This window comes from Dama dama, chromosome 9 (assembly GCF_033118175.1).
Source record: "Dama dama isolate Ldn47 chromosome 9, ASM3311817v1, whole genome shotgun sequence".
NCBI classification, from domain to species: domain Eukaryota; kingdom Metazoa; phylum Chordata; class Mammalia; order Artiodactyla; family Cervidae; genus Dama; species Dama dama.
Window position 1 is genome coordinate 95,867,550 of NC_083689.1, and position 13,575 is coordinate 95,881,124.

General features: G+C 39.7%; 1 protein-coding gene across 5 annotated transcripts in view; it reads right to left on the reverse strand.

Annotated features, from left to right (window-relative positions):
• SPATA9 (spermatogenesis associated 9) overlaps nucleotides 1-13,575 on the reverse strand; it is a 52,389-nt gene that overhangs the window by 6,359 nt on the left and 32,455 nt on the right. For all 5 annotated transcript variants that reach the window (XM_061152040.1, XM_061152039.1, XM_061152037.1 and 2 more), the window contains one exon: nucleotides 8,667-8,894. In XM_061152040.1, the coding sequence (XP_061008023.1) occupies nucleotides 8,667-8,894 (228 nt within the window). The remainder of the gene's footprint in view (nucleotides 1-8,666; nucleotides 8,895-13,575) is intronic.

Below are 13,575 nucleotides of genomic sequence, written 5' to 3' on the forward strand. Positions count from 1 at the left end.
CCATCCAACCATCTCATCCTCTGTCGTCCCCTTCTCCTCCCGGCTTCAATCTTTCCCAGCATCAGGGTCTTTTCCAATGAGTTGGTTCTTCGCATCAGGTGGCCCAAGTATTGGAGTTTCAGCTTCAACATCAGTCCTTCCAATGAACATTCAGGACTGATCTCCTTTAGATGGACTGGTTGGATTAAAAGGTTACAACATTGAAAAACTGAAACAATGGTAGCAGAACGGCTAGGTGAATTATGGGTATCCACCCAGCAGTAACGCTGCAGCCTTTTAAATGGTGCCTCTGAAGAGCACGTGGCAGCATTTCATTGAGCGGACACTTTATGGCGCTGTATACCAGGTCCTGCTCTAAGTGCTTACTGTACTCAGGTTTGGCTCACTGCTGTCCTACGAAGGACAAAGGTGTCCATCACAATCTCCCTTCTCCTCTCAAGCGATGTATGGAAAGCTGAAGCCAATAATACTATCTAGCATAGTAGCTGAGAGATGGTGGAGTGAAGAGGGAAAAGGGAGGGGGGTTTTCCTTCTTACCCCCACCCTTCAGGCCGTACGAGCTCCTACACACGGTGGGCAGTTTTAGCCCACTCTCTCCATATGTCAGTCTGGAAAACTTCCCAGACTTCCTGGCTTCTGGGAAGCGCTGCCAGGAAATGAAGCTGCTGCTACTCTTTCACTCTTACTGAAAGACTCAGATTGATAGCATGCCTTTGAATCCCACTATCAGGCTAAAGGAGACAAACTCTGTAAGTAGGGAGCAGATGTCAGGAAGGAAATCAGATACACGTCAACAGAATGCCTCGTAGTAGAGTAAAATATTCATGAGTTTGTGAATATATGGATGTAATGGAAGGTCCAATAATTGGTAGGTCATATACAATAAAAATAAAAATGGGGTGTGCATGCAAGGAAAATTACTGTTTCTGTTTCACTGCATCTTTCTTTTTCAGATTTTTGTCCTTCACCTAAAAGTAATTAAAATGGATTAGTTTAGAAATAAATGTGTATTTGATATATGTTATGCTTCTGAATGATGAATCTATATATTGGCTGGGGGTAACTTTTTCACCATTTTAATGCTTTTAATAAATATTTGCTGTTACTATAATAAATCACCCCTGTAAAAATACATATCCTACAAAATTTATGTGGCTACTGGCTAAGTAGCCATTTTTCCATTTTATGACTCACTTGCAATACATGTTTTTCATATTATAAACCACACTGTTTCATTTTTGGTTTGCTATGGGCAGGAATAGTATACGGCAAAAACTGAGATAAACAAACTGGAGAAATTTGGGAAAAGGGAGGCTTTGTCTAGACTGTCTTGGCTGGTTTCAAAAATTTTATCTTAACCTTGTTACATGATTTTTATTTCATTTGCATTTAAAAGTATTGTGATATCACTATTATATCCATATATTTCCTTTTTGAATTTGGTAATATTAACATATAAGATACATGGATATTTCAACAAGTAAAAACATTTCAGTTTTAAATTTCTACCACATAATTTCCTGTTCTACTTCTCCCATATAATTTTGACTGCCTTGTCTCATGGAAGAAGTATCTATATTCATCTTATTTTCACGAACAATGAGATAAATCACACAAAAAAGCAGACTATAAGCAGCTTAGAAAATAGAGATATACTTACAGATAACCTGAAGGTTGGAGAATTACCAGGTCCAACTTAATCTATATTGTCCAAAACCATCTTGATAAAATATCAAAGGAGTTATAGGGGAAACTCTTTCTCAGTGATTCACAAATAAGGTTGGAAGAAATACTGCTTTTACAGGTCCAGAAAAAAATGTTTCCTTTTTAAGTTTGGAAAAGCTACTTGATCATGAATTTGCTTAGCAACCCACAATACTCATGAATGCAGGGAAGACTCCTAGCAATCCACAGGAAAGAAAGCTTTCTGACTTTGTTTATCCCAGTATTGGGGCTTCCCAGATAGCTCAGTGGTAAAGAATCCACCTGCAATGTAAGAGATGGAGTCAGTCTCTGGGTTAGGAAGATCCCCTGGAGAAGGAAATGGCAACCCACTCCAGTATTCTTGCCTGGAAAATCCCATGGACAGAGGAGACTGGTGGGCTACAGTCCATGGGGTTGTGAAAGAATGGAACACGACTTAATGATTAAACAACAGCGCGCCAGTATTAACAGCCTGTGGAGCATTACCCTTGAATGAGCTCTTAATTTGGGTGGTCCTATAAAAGCTCAAATGTCTCACCCTCTTGGCCAACCTGCCAAAGTATGTCTTCAAGATTCCAATACTTCTGCTTTCTAGGAATTGTCCTTTTCCCCCCGCCGAGTCTTGAATTACACCACCCAAGATAGACTCATGGCAAGCCCTTCAAGGAAGTAAAGAAGTTCTCGCTATTTGTGAGGTTTACAGACCCCAAACTGGAGTCTACCTTGGAGGGTTGAGGGCGAGGAAGAAACTTTACTTAGGTAAGCCTCTGTGATTCTTCATCTTGAAAACTCCCCTGGGGTCCACTTATGCCACAGGCACTCCTGAGGCTAAGAGTTTAGTTTACCCATCTCTTGACTACACCACTCCAGAGAATGTGTCCAAAGTAGAAGCAAACACCTCTAAAGTCACTATACAGAAGATTCTATCATAGACAGAGCTTCTGGTCCTGTGGCCCTGCGCTGGGATGCCAAAGTCAGCAACTGTGTCTGGGAGCTGCCGTGTCTTGGCTGAAGTCATCATCCAAGCTGACTATATAGGTCACTGCAGCCTAGAGCAGGCGCAGGCTTCACTCGGACAGGCAGCTTCCAAGGCTAAGCAGATACAGCGTTCTGTAAGTATTGCTGCTGGGGATACTGAAAATCCCCAAGAAATTCTCAGTTTTCCGTTCCTAAGGCCCCCTGTAGAAGAAGCAGGCATATCACTAACCTCAGCCCTGCACAACAGGGAACGGTTCGGGGACCCACAGAGCCAGGTGCCAAGGAAGTCTCTCAACAAGATGGCCAGCTGGACAGGCTGGACCCCAGCTCTCTACACTTCACTCCTTTTTATTTTCACACACCACAGAGTTCCATCTTGACACAGGCAGTCTGACCATTCTTGAAGGAATTCAGGCTGGAGTCCACTCTGGGTAAGCTGAACTCTGTGATATGCCATTGACCTCTCGGCACGGTCTGGTTCCATGGATACATTCCACTCACAGACCAACCCGCTGACCTCCACCACACCTCACACGTTACTCTGCTGCTCCTTGGATTCTCCAGGCCACTAAACTTCACTCCTCACGCTTCTACGTCTATCCTCACTGAGACTTTCAGATTTGATGTATGTTTTCTTCCTTGCTACAACTTCGGTTCCTTTCAGTGGCAATTCTGAATTTCCGCCCTAGCTAATACACATTACTCTAGAAAAGCTTCCTCCTCACTCCTAACCCTCAAGGACCCCAGCAGCTCTGACCTGGGACTGTTCCCACTTGTCTCACTTCAGCCATGTGGAACCACTTACAGTTCCTACGTAAGTCATGCGCTTGCCTCAGCTTCTTAATATACATTGTCCTCTTCCGCAAACGATTCTCCTACTTCTTCACTGGGATAATTTCCCTTCCTAGGCTCAGATCCAGTATCATCTTCTAGGGAGACTACACCGACTACTCTTAGGAATTATCTCCCCCTTGTTGTTGCTTCCATAGTCCACTTCGCACACTTTCATCATGCACTCAGTACACCCAGTAGTCACGGCTTACTTGCTCACCATCCCTATAGTCCACAGGACATTTATGAATCCATATTAAAAAGCAGAGACATTACTTTGCCAACAAAGGTCCGTCTAGTCAAGGCTATGGTTTTTCCAGTGGTCATGTATGGATGTGAGAGTTGGACTGTAAAGAAAGCTGAGTGCCAAAGAAATGATGCTTTTGAACTGTGGTGTTGGAGAAGACTCTTGAGAGTCCCTTGGACTGCAAGGAGATCCAACCAGTCCATCCTGAAGGGGATCAGTCCTGGGTGTTCATTGGAAGGACTGAGGTTGAAGCTAAAACTCCAATACTTTGGCCACCTCATGTGAAGAACTGACTCACTTGAAAAGACCCTGATGCTGGGAAAGATTGAGGGCAGGAGAAGAAGGGGATGACAGAGGATGAGATGGTTGGATGGCGTCACTGACTCAATGCACATGAGTTTGGGTAAACTCCAGGAGTTGGTGATGGACAGGGAGGCCTGGCATGCCACAGTCCATGGGGTCGCAGAGTCGGACACGGCTGAGCTACTGAACTGAACTGAACAGAACTGAGTACCCACACTCGTGATTTTACATGCCATGGTTTCAGTAAATTTGCATTAAGTGAGTGAAAAAGGGTAGAATTACATTTCACTTCCAAAAAGAAAGTTAACCATCTTATAATCTGTAAAAGATATTAAGAAGTAAACCTGAAGGACATCTGGTTCCAGCAATGTGGCAGACTGAGCCAGTGGGGAACCTCTCACCAAAAAACAAGAACAAAAACAAAAAACAAAACAAAACAAAAATCCTATAAATTCTATATAAATAAAAATCCAAAAATGTAATACCAGACTGAGTTTACAGAACATGGAAGAGGAGGAGGAAGGAAGGGATAAATCGTCCCATGTCAGGAACTAAAAGCCAAGCAGTAAGTGTGTGATCTTATGTCTCAGGAATGGGGATGTTACTGGATCCTGAAATAAGGACTGAGGGCTTGAGTTTTAATAAACAGAATGAAGATGAGACTTGGATGCACATGAGGTGAGGTCAGGCCTTTGTAGAGCTGCAATGGGGGACTAGAAAAACTGCACCCGCCAGACCAAAAAGGTGAGAAAGCAGGTCCCCACCAGGGACTGACCCCTCCAGAGCACAAGCAAAATTCTCTAGAGAAACTGTTGTATCCCCAAGGCCAGAAGGTATTTCTATTTTTAAAAAAGTCTTACTGAAGAAAAATTTTCAATTGAAACAAAATGATGAGTAGACACAACATAGATCACAATAGACAGAAAGATTAGCAATCCCCCTAAATCTCAAAGAATAATCTTTAAAAAGATCATAAATAATATGTTTAAATTAAAGTGGTTATTAAAAAGAAATCATTCTATAAAAGGATGCTTTTTAAAAAGTAGAAATTTGGGGGAGACACCAAATATTATAGAACTTCTAGAAATGATAAATATAATGTTTGAAACTTAAAAATACATTTAATAAGTAAAAGAGCATATTAGAGCTGGAGAGAGTTGGTTAACTGGAAGACAAATCAGAGGAAATTATTCAGATGTATCAAAAAGAGATAAAGGATAATACAAGAAAGGTAAATGGACATAAAGACTAACATGAGAAGATTCAAAAGTGTGTTTAGTAGGCGTTCTGGAATGAGATTAGAGAAAATGAGGCGGCAATATTTGAAGACATAATGGCTGAAAGTTTTCCAGAATTGAAGAAATTATCCTCAGATTAAAGAATCACAAAGGCTTCCAAGACTGTGTGGGCACGTGCTAAATTGCTTCAGTTGTGTCCGGCTCTTTGTGGCCCCGTGGACTGTAGCCCATCAGGCTCTTCTGTCCATGGGATTCTCCAGGCAAGAATACTGGAGGGGGTTGCCATGCTCTTCTCCAGGGGCTCTTCCCGACTAAGGGATCGAACGCATGTCTCCTACACTGGCAGGCGGGTTCTTTACCACTAGCGCCACCTGGGAAGCATTTTGATAACAGCTAATAAAACTGAAGCTGTTCATCCCTCATGACGCAGCAGTCCTGCAGAAACGTCTCAACGTACGGGCATGGACTCAGTTACAAGCGTGTTCACTGAAGCACTGTTGGCAATGTAAAATATTTGGAAACTAAATTGTCCATCTGTCCAGTAATAGATAAACTGTGGATTCTTTTTTCTTGTGATGGAATACCACAAACAGGTTAAAATAATAAGCCATAGTACCATAGCTGTGGGCTTCCTAGGTAGTTCTAGTGGTAGCACCTGCCAATGCAGGAGACGCAGGAGACGCAAGTTAAATTCCTAGGTGGGGAAGAGGAGGAAATGGCAACCTCCTCCAATATTCTTGCCTGAAAAACTCCATAGACAGAGGAGCCTGGCAGGCTACATACTGTCCACGGGGCTGTAAAGAGTCAGACATGACTGAGCGACCGAGCTCACACACACTCAGTTCTTTGGTCTCCCCAGGTGGCTCAGTGGCAAAGGATCCATTCCATATCGTTCTCTTTACTGGATAGAAGGAAACCTCAATTCCACTGGAAACAGAAATTATTTTTCTGTCATTGAATTCTCATGAGTATTGGGAGACAATTCTCCATGAATGTCTCTCATTCCTGTACAGATTGGGCCTTCTGGGCAAAGGATATGGTTGAATAGCAAACAACTTTGGCAGCTAGAGAAGGTATGTTCCTTTGGAAAGATCTAGAGATGTACTTCTCAAGACATGATGCAGGGCACTAAAGAGAAAGCCTTTTCCTTCTGCTCCAGAGACATATGCTTCTCTCTCTCTCTCTCTCTCTCTCTCTCTCAGCAGATGAGCCAGCATTCTTATAAAAAGATGAGTCTCTTGATTTCAAGGTTCCTCTCCATGATGGAGATATGGCATACTAACTCATTACCCAGTAAATAGAGTAAAATCTCAGCTTCTTCATAGTTTAACTTAGCAAAGAGGAGGAGAAAAGACTCTGAATAACAATAATGGACAGTGTCTTTAAACATTATTTCATAATAAATACAGAAATATTCTGCAAAGAACAGTTCTTATGTCAACTCTGTAGGAACTGTGGGTCTAGCAATGCAAGCAAAGAGCAAGGCAAAACATTAGATTCAGAAAGATATTTCAGTGGGAATTTAATACAGTTCAGCTATGTTTTTTTCCGAGGATCTAAAGACACAGGAATAAGCCTTATAGTGCTTAGAAATCTGATGGTTAACAAAACAGAAACCGTTTTTTACTTTCTCAAGCTTCTGATATTATAAAGGAGCCTTTTATAAATGCTGTTTCAGGCAATTCATAGTTGAAATATCTGATGCTTTCTGGAAATGTCAAAAATCTTTGATTGAAGAGATATTCCTATATAATATTTTGTTTATTTTAGCCATTCATCATCCATTTTCTCATCTCAAAACAACGCATTTTTGTTTGAGGGTTCATTCTTTCCCCATCCCTAAGTGGCATTGTCTGAATGGGGCTGCAACCCCTACTCTAGGAATGAAGCAGTAGTCAATTCCTAGACCAGTCAATGTACCCCATTTCCTTGGTTTAGAGGAAAGTCAATCTCCAAAAGTGCACCTCAGGACTTAGCCAGGAATGTTGGATCAAGGACTCTTATTCTTTTCTGCTGTAATTGAAGCTGGAAGGATGTAGTCCCTGAGAACAACTGCAAATCATCTTGTGACCATGACAAGAAAGTCAGTCTAAGAATGGAGTCAACATAGAGAGATCTGAACCAAGAGATGAGTCAAAGAAAGAAAGAGGATCCTGAAGGTATTGTGTACTATATCCAGCTATGCCTGAAAGCTTCTCAACTCTGGGTTGTTTGACTCCAAGAACTAATACATATCCTTTCTGGCTTAACTCGCATTTTAACAAAGGAATGTTCTGAATAATGCCCAGATTGAAAAACTCAGAGTTGTGTGCCATAAAGTTTAGAAAAAAAGAAGCTGGTCTAGAAAAACTTAGAGCTTTTTTGTCCTTAATATAATACTGCTGCTAAGTCACTTCAGTCGTGTCCGACTCTGTGCGACCCCATCCCTGGGATTCTCCAGGCAAGAACACTGGAGTGGGTTGCCATTTCCTTCTCCAATGCATAAAAGTGAAACGTGAAAGTGAAGTCGCTCAGTCATGTCTGACTCTTCGCGACCCCATGGACTGCAGCCTACCAGGCTCCTCCGTCCGTGGGATTTTTGAGGCAAGAGTACTGGAGTGGGGTGCCATTGCCTTCTCTGCCTTAATATAATAGAGCCTCAATAAAACAACACAGAACATGGAATTTGAAACAGACCTGAACATTGACACGTCTATCAAAATGAATTTATAGCTAAATATACTCATTATATCAAACCAAGATTATATTGGAGACATAATAAAGTTATAGGGACAAGGACACAAGGCACTGTCATTTTTAAGGCTTGTTGTAGAATTTCTTTTAGGTTTGACATAAGTGGTAATTTGCATGCTTATAGGGGACGACAGAGGATGAGATGGTTGGATGGCATCACTGACTCAATGGACATGCTGCTGCTGCTGCTACATCGCTTCAGTCGTGTCTGACTCTGTGCGACCCCATAGACAGCAGCCCACAATGGACATGAGTTTGGGTAAACTCCAGGAGTTGGTGATGGACAGGGAGGCCTGGTGTACTCTGGTCCATGGGGTCACAAAGAGTCGGACACGACCGAGCGACTGAAATGAACTGAACTGATTTAGGTTGAACCATTTGAAATCAAAAGTTTCATTTAGTTCAATCAAATAACAAGGGAGAAAAAAGTCTGCATTACTTCCTATTTCAGATTTATTTAAACCAGACAATATACCACACTGAAAAAAAGGCCCATACATTCATTTCTCTTAGCCAACTGTTTTACATCTAGGATAGTCAAATGTGCTACATTTTCATTTTTCATACTGTCCAATTTCAGGATATTTCCTACAAAAAGACCCACATCCTGAGCAAATGCAATGTTCACTTACCTGTATGTTATACAGGGGTTGTCTTGGTGCATTAACTTCCTTGAGCAAACGATGAGATACGGCCCTTAACTCTAAAAGTCGGCAAGCAAGCTGAGGTTGCAGAAGCTTGGCAACTGATTTGGAGGATCTGGAAATGCTGTTTAATCCTTGAATTAATGTTCCTCGGTTGATCTTGGCTAAAGCAATAGCCATTCTGATTTTGGATGGTTTTTGCATGGGTTCTCTTTTCTGGAAAAGAAGTCTTTGAAAAGTGACTGATGTGTGATTCTCCAGTAATTATTTATTCATTAAAAAAATGTTTAAATTTGAAATATAGTTGATGTACAATAGTATGGTAGTCTTGGGTGTGCTACATAATTTGACATTTGCAAACAGTATGAAACAAACACCACAGTAAGTCTAGTAACCATCTGTCCCCATACAAAGTTATTACAATATTATTGATCATATTCCTTGTGCTGTATATTGCATCCTCACTACTTATTGTATAACTGGAGATCTGTACCTCTTAATCACCTTCATTAATTTCACTAACACTGCTCCCTTCCTTCATTCCACCCCAAACCCCCCACAACCACCCACTTGTTTCCAGTACATTTTAAAAATCATCTTTAGGTAGAGACAAGTGCCATATAACTGTACATTGTGCCTGATACTAAGAGTCCAGTAATCATCTCCTACCCTCCATACAACTCATGGATCCCATCCATGTATTTAAATATTTTTATGGATATATGATTTTTTTCCTTAGGATGTGAAAGTGAAAGTAACTCAGTCATGTCCGATGTTGGGACCCCATGGACTGTAGCCCTCCAGGCTCCTCTGTCCATGGGATTCTCCAGGCAAGAATACTGGAGTGGGTTGCCATTTCCAGAATTAACTTATGAGCCTAAAGACAAAAACTTTTCATTTTGTCTCTGGATTTATCTGTTTTTGCATTTTTAAAAAAGAGCTCTTTCAAAAGTAAACAATTCTTATTCAAATATCATTCAATGTTTGAATTTTTCAAACAACCCTTATTCAAAACTCTTACAAATATTTTCCCAGCTTACTTTAAAATTTCAAATGATAAAATATAGCATATATACATAATGCACAATTTACTTGAAAAATTTTTTTTACTAGTTAAGGTGCAGAGCAAAGGAATGATGTTAATGAGCCCAGGTTCTTCCATCTTCCCATACACAGTAAAGCACTAAATTTGTTAACTTGAGATGTCTGGTTTTCTTTGTTTTTAAGTTAAATGAAAAGATCTTTAATTCTACAGTGATTTACAACTTATGGTATCATATAATCCCATAGTAACTCCTTTTCAATCTGTTAACCTTATGTTGCCCCTCCCCTTTCCTTCTCCCCACTGGTAACCACTAGTTTGCTCCCTATATCTGTGAATCTGGTTCTTTCTTGTTTTATCCACTAGTTTGTTATATTTTTTTAGATTTCACATATAAGTGATAAGAACAGTATTTGTCTCTGTCTGACTTATTTCACTTAGTCAAATGCCCTCCAAGTCCATCCCTATTACTGCAAATGGCAAAATTTCATTCTTTTTTAATGGCCAAATAGTATTCCATTGTGTAACACATCTCCTTTATCCATTCATCAATTGATGGACACTTAGGTTGCTTCCATATCTTGGCAATTGTAAATAATGCCGCTATCAACACTGAGGTACAGGCATCTTTTTGAATTAGTGTTTTTTACTTTTTGGATATATACTCAGGAGTTTAATTGCTGGGTCATATGGTAGTTCTATTTTTAGTTTTTGAGAAATTGCTATATTGTTTTCCACAATGGCTGCACCAGTTTACATTCCCAACAGTGTAGGAGGGTTCCTATTTCTCCACACCCTCAGCAACATTATTTGTGTTCTTTTTGATGACAGCCATCCTGACAGGTGTGAGGTGATATCTCATTGTTGTTTTAATTTGTATTTCCCTGATGATTAGTAACGATGAACATCTTTTCATGTGCCTGATAGCAATCTGCATTTCCTCTTTAGGAAAACGTCTGTTCAGTTCTTTGCCAATTTTTAAAATCAAATTGTTGACTTTTTAAATGTTAAATTTCATGAACTATTTATATATGTTGGATATTACCCCTTATCAGTCACATCATCTACAAGTATCTTTTCCCATTCAGTAGGTTGTCTTTTCCTTTTATCAATAGTTTCCTTTGCTGTGCAAAAGCTTTTAAGTTTACTTAGGTCCCATTTGTTTATTTTTGCTTTTGTTCCCTTTGCTTTAGGAGATGGATCCAAAAAACTATTGCTGTAAATTATGTCAGCATGTTCTGCCTATGTTTTCCTCTAGGAATTTTATAGTGCATAGATATCCAAAAGCACTCTTGCATTTGGGTATCTAATCCATTTTGAGTTTATTTTTATACATGGTGTTAGAGAACACTAATTTCATTCTTATATAAGTAGCTGTCCAGTTTTCCTAGCACTGCTTATTGAAGAGACTATCTTTTCTCCGCTGTATATTCTTGCCTCCTTTGTCATAGATTAGTTAACCTTAAGTGTGTGGGTTTATTTCTAGGCTCTCTATTCTGTTCCATTGACCTATGTGTCCCACTGACCTGTGTGTCCCACTGACCTACGTGTCCCACTGACCTATGAGTCCCATTGAACTATGTGTCCCACTGACCTATGTGTCCCACTGACCTATGTGTCCCATTGACCTGTGTGTCTGTTTTTGTGCCAGGACCATACAGTTTTGGCTATTATAGGTTTGTAGTCCAGTCTGAAGCCAGAGAGCATGATTCCTCCTGTTTGTTCTTCTTTCTCAGGAGTGTTGTGGCTATTTGGGGTCTTTTGTGTTTCCATGTGTTTTAAAATTATTTGTTCTAGTTCTGTGAAAAAAAAATTCCATTGGTATTTTGATAGGGATTATGTTGAATCTGTGTGTTGCCTTAGTAGTATGATCATTTTTAATAATATTAATTCTTCCAATCCAAGAATATGGTATATCTCTCCATTTGTCTGTGTGTTCAATTTCTTTCATTAGTGTCTTATAGTTTTCCAAGTACAGGTCTTTTACTTCCATAGGTAGGTTTATTCCTAGGTATTTTATTCTTTTTGATGCAATGGTAACTGGGATTGTTTCTTTAACTTCTGTTTCTGATGGTCTATTGTTAGTGTATGGAAATGCAGCAGATTTTTAAATATTAATTTTGTATCCTGCAGCTTTACTGAACTCATTGATGAGCTCGAGTAGTTTTCTGGTAGCATCTTTAGGATTCTCTGTGTATAATATCATGTCAACTGCAAACAGTGACAGCTTTACTTCTTCCTTTCCAATTTGGATTCCTTTAATTTTTTTTTTTTCTTCTTCTCTGATACCTGTGGCTAGAGTGGTGAGAGTCAATGGACATCCTTGTATATAATATACAGCATACATACATAATACAAAATGTATGATTTAAATTTTAATGTTAAAATATAGTACACATACACTATGCATTGTACAGTTAAAAAAAAAAAAAAAACAAAAGCCCTATGTACTAAACAAGCTCACAATACTTTCAGTTCTCTTCTGAAAACCTCAAATCTTCTATGAACATTCTGACAGAAAACACTTCTGGCATTTCTAAAACACATGACATGTAGCTCTCTGTTCTAGCAGAAAGTGAACCACAGGGAAAATACTTACAGTGTGGTTAGACTGCATTCCAGGCAACAGACAAGTATAATTTCCATTATTCATTTAAGTAATTTTATGAGCTATTCTGGCTTTTCAGTATATAACTTGGAGGAAAGAGTTGGTTAATAACAAAAAGAAGCAACTTTGAATCTCATTTATTTGTTGAGTCCAAATATCTAAGTTCAAAACATCTTTTGGATTTTTTGACCTACAATAAACATCATGTTTGTTTCAGGGCTAACATGATGTATCTTTATTTTAAATGCCTCAACTTTTATCCTGCAGTCATAATTTTATTGGTGCTGCTTTTGTCATCAAATTTCAGTACTTCTCTTACTCTTCAGCATTTGCCATTGGAGATAACCAGAAGCAGTTCTAGCCTGTTAATGAAGATGTATTTCTGCGACATCTGGTGTCCTACTGTGGCTTAGCCTATTAACTTTTCCGAAAAGTCCCATTAGCCCACCTGTGGTCTCAATCCTCCTAGTCAACAGAACAGTAGAGGATGGGCTAAGCTGTGGGCTGCTAGAGCTGCTATAATTCCAAGCCTCTTCAGAGCGCAGCAATCCTGACAAGCAGTTAGATGGTAGGGAGAACAAGCGCAACGAATACACAGGTGCAATCACTTGGTATTATCTAAGCTGGCTGCAAGCACACCTTGCACAGAAACCACATGGTCTGCAGCATTCAAAGTTCCTGCACAGATTCAATCTCTTGTGACCTTACGCTCTGCTGCACTGACTCTTCCTCCCAACTCCTCCTTGAGGCAGAGCAGCTGGAAAAAGTTTGGTTTTACTTCCAATTACAATTTACAGTTGTCCCTCGGCATCCCATGTGGACTAGTTAGTTCTAGGACCCCCAAGCATCTCAAAATCCGTGGATGCTTAAGTCCTTTATATAAAATGGCACAGTATTTGCATATAACCTAGGCACATCCTCCTTTATACTTTAAATCATCTCTAGATTACTTATAAAACCTCATGCAATGTGTTATGTAAATAGTTGTCTGCAATCAGCAAACTTAAGTTTTGCTTCTTGGAACTTACTGGAATTTTTTTTCCTGAATATTTTCAATCAGAGGTTTGTTGAATCCCTGGCACTGAGAGCTGACTGTACTGTTTTCTCTCTTTATAATTTATAATCAGAGGGTGAGGGCCATATTGCCAGGTCAAACAGAAATGGGACATGTGCAGTCCCACCATTACTGAAACCTTGTCTATGTGGTCATTAGTGTTTTAGGGACCTTCATTTTTTCAGCTGCAAAA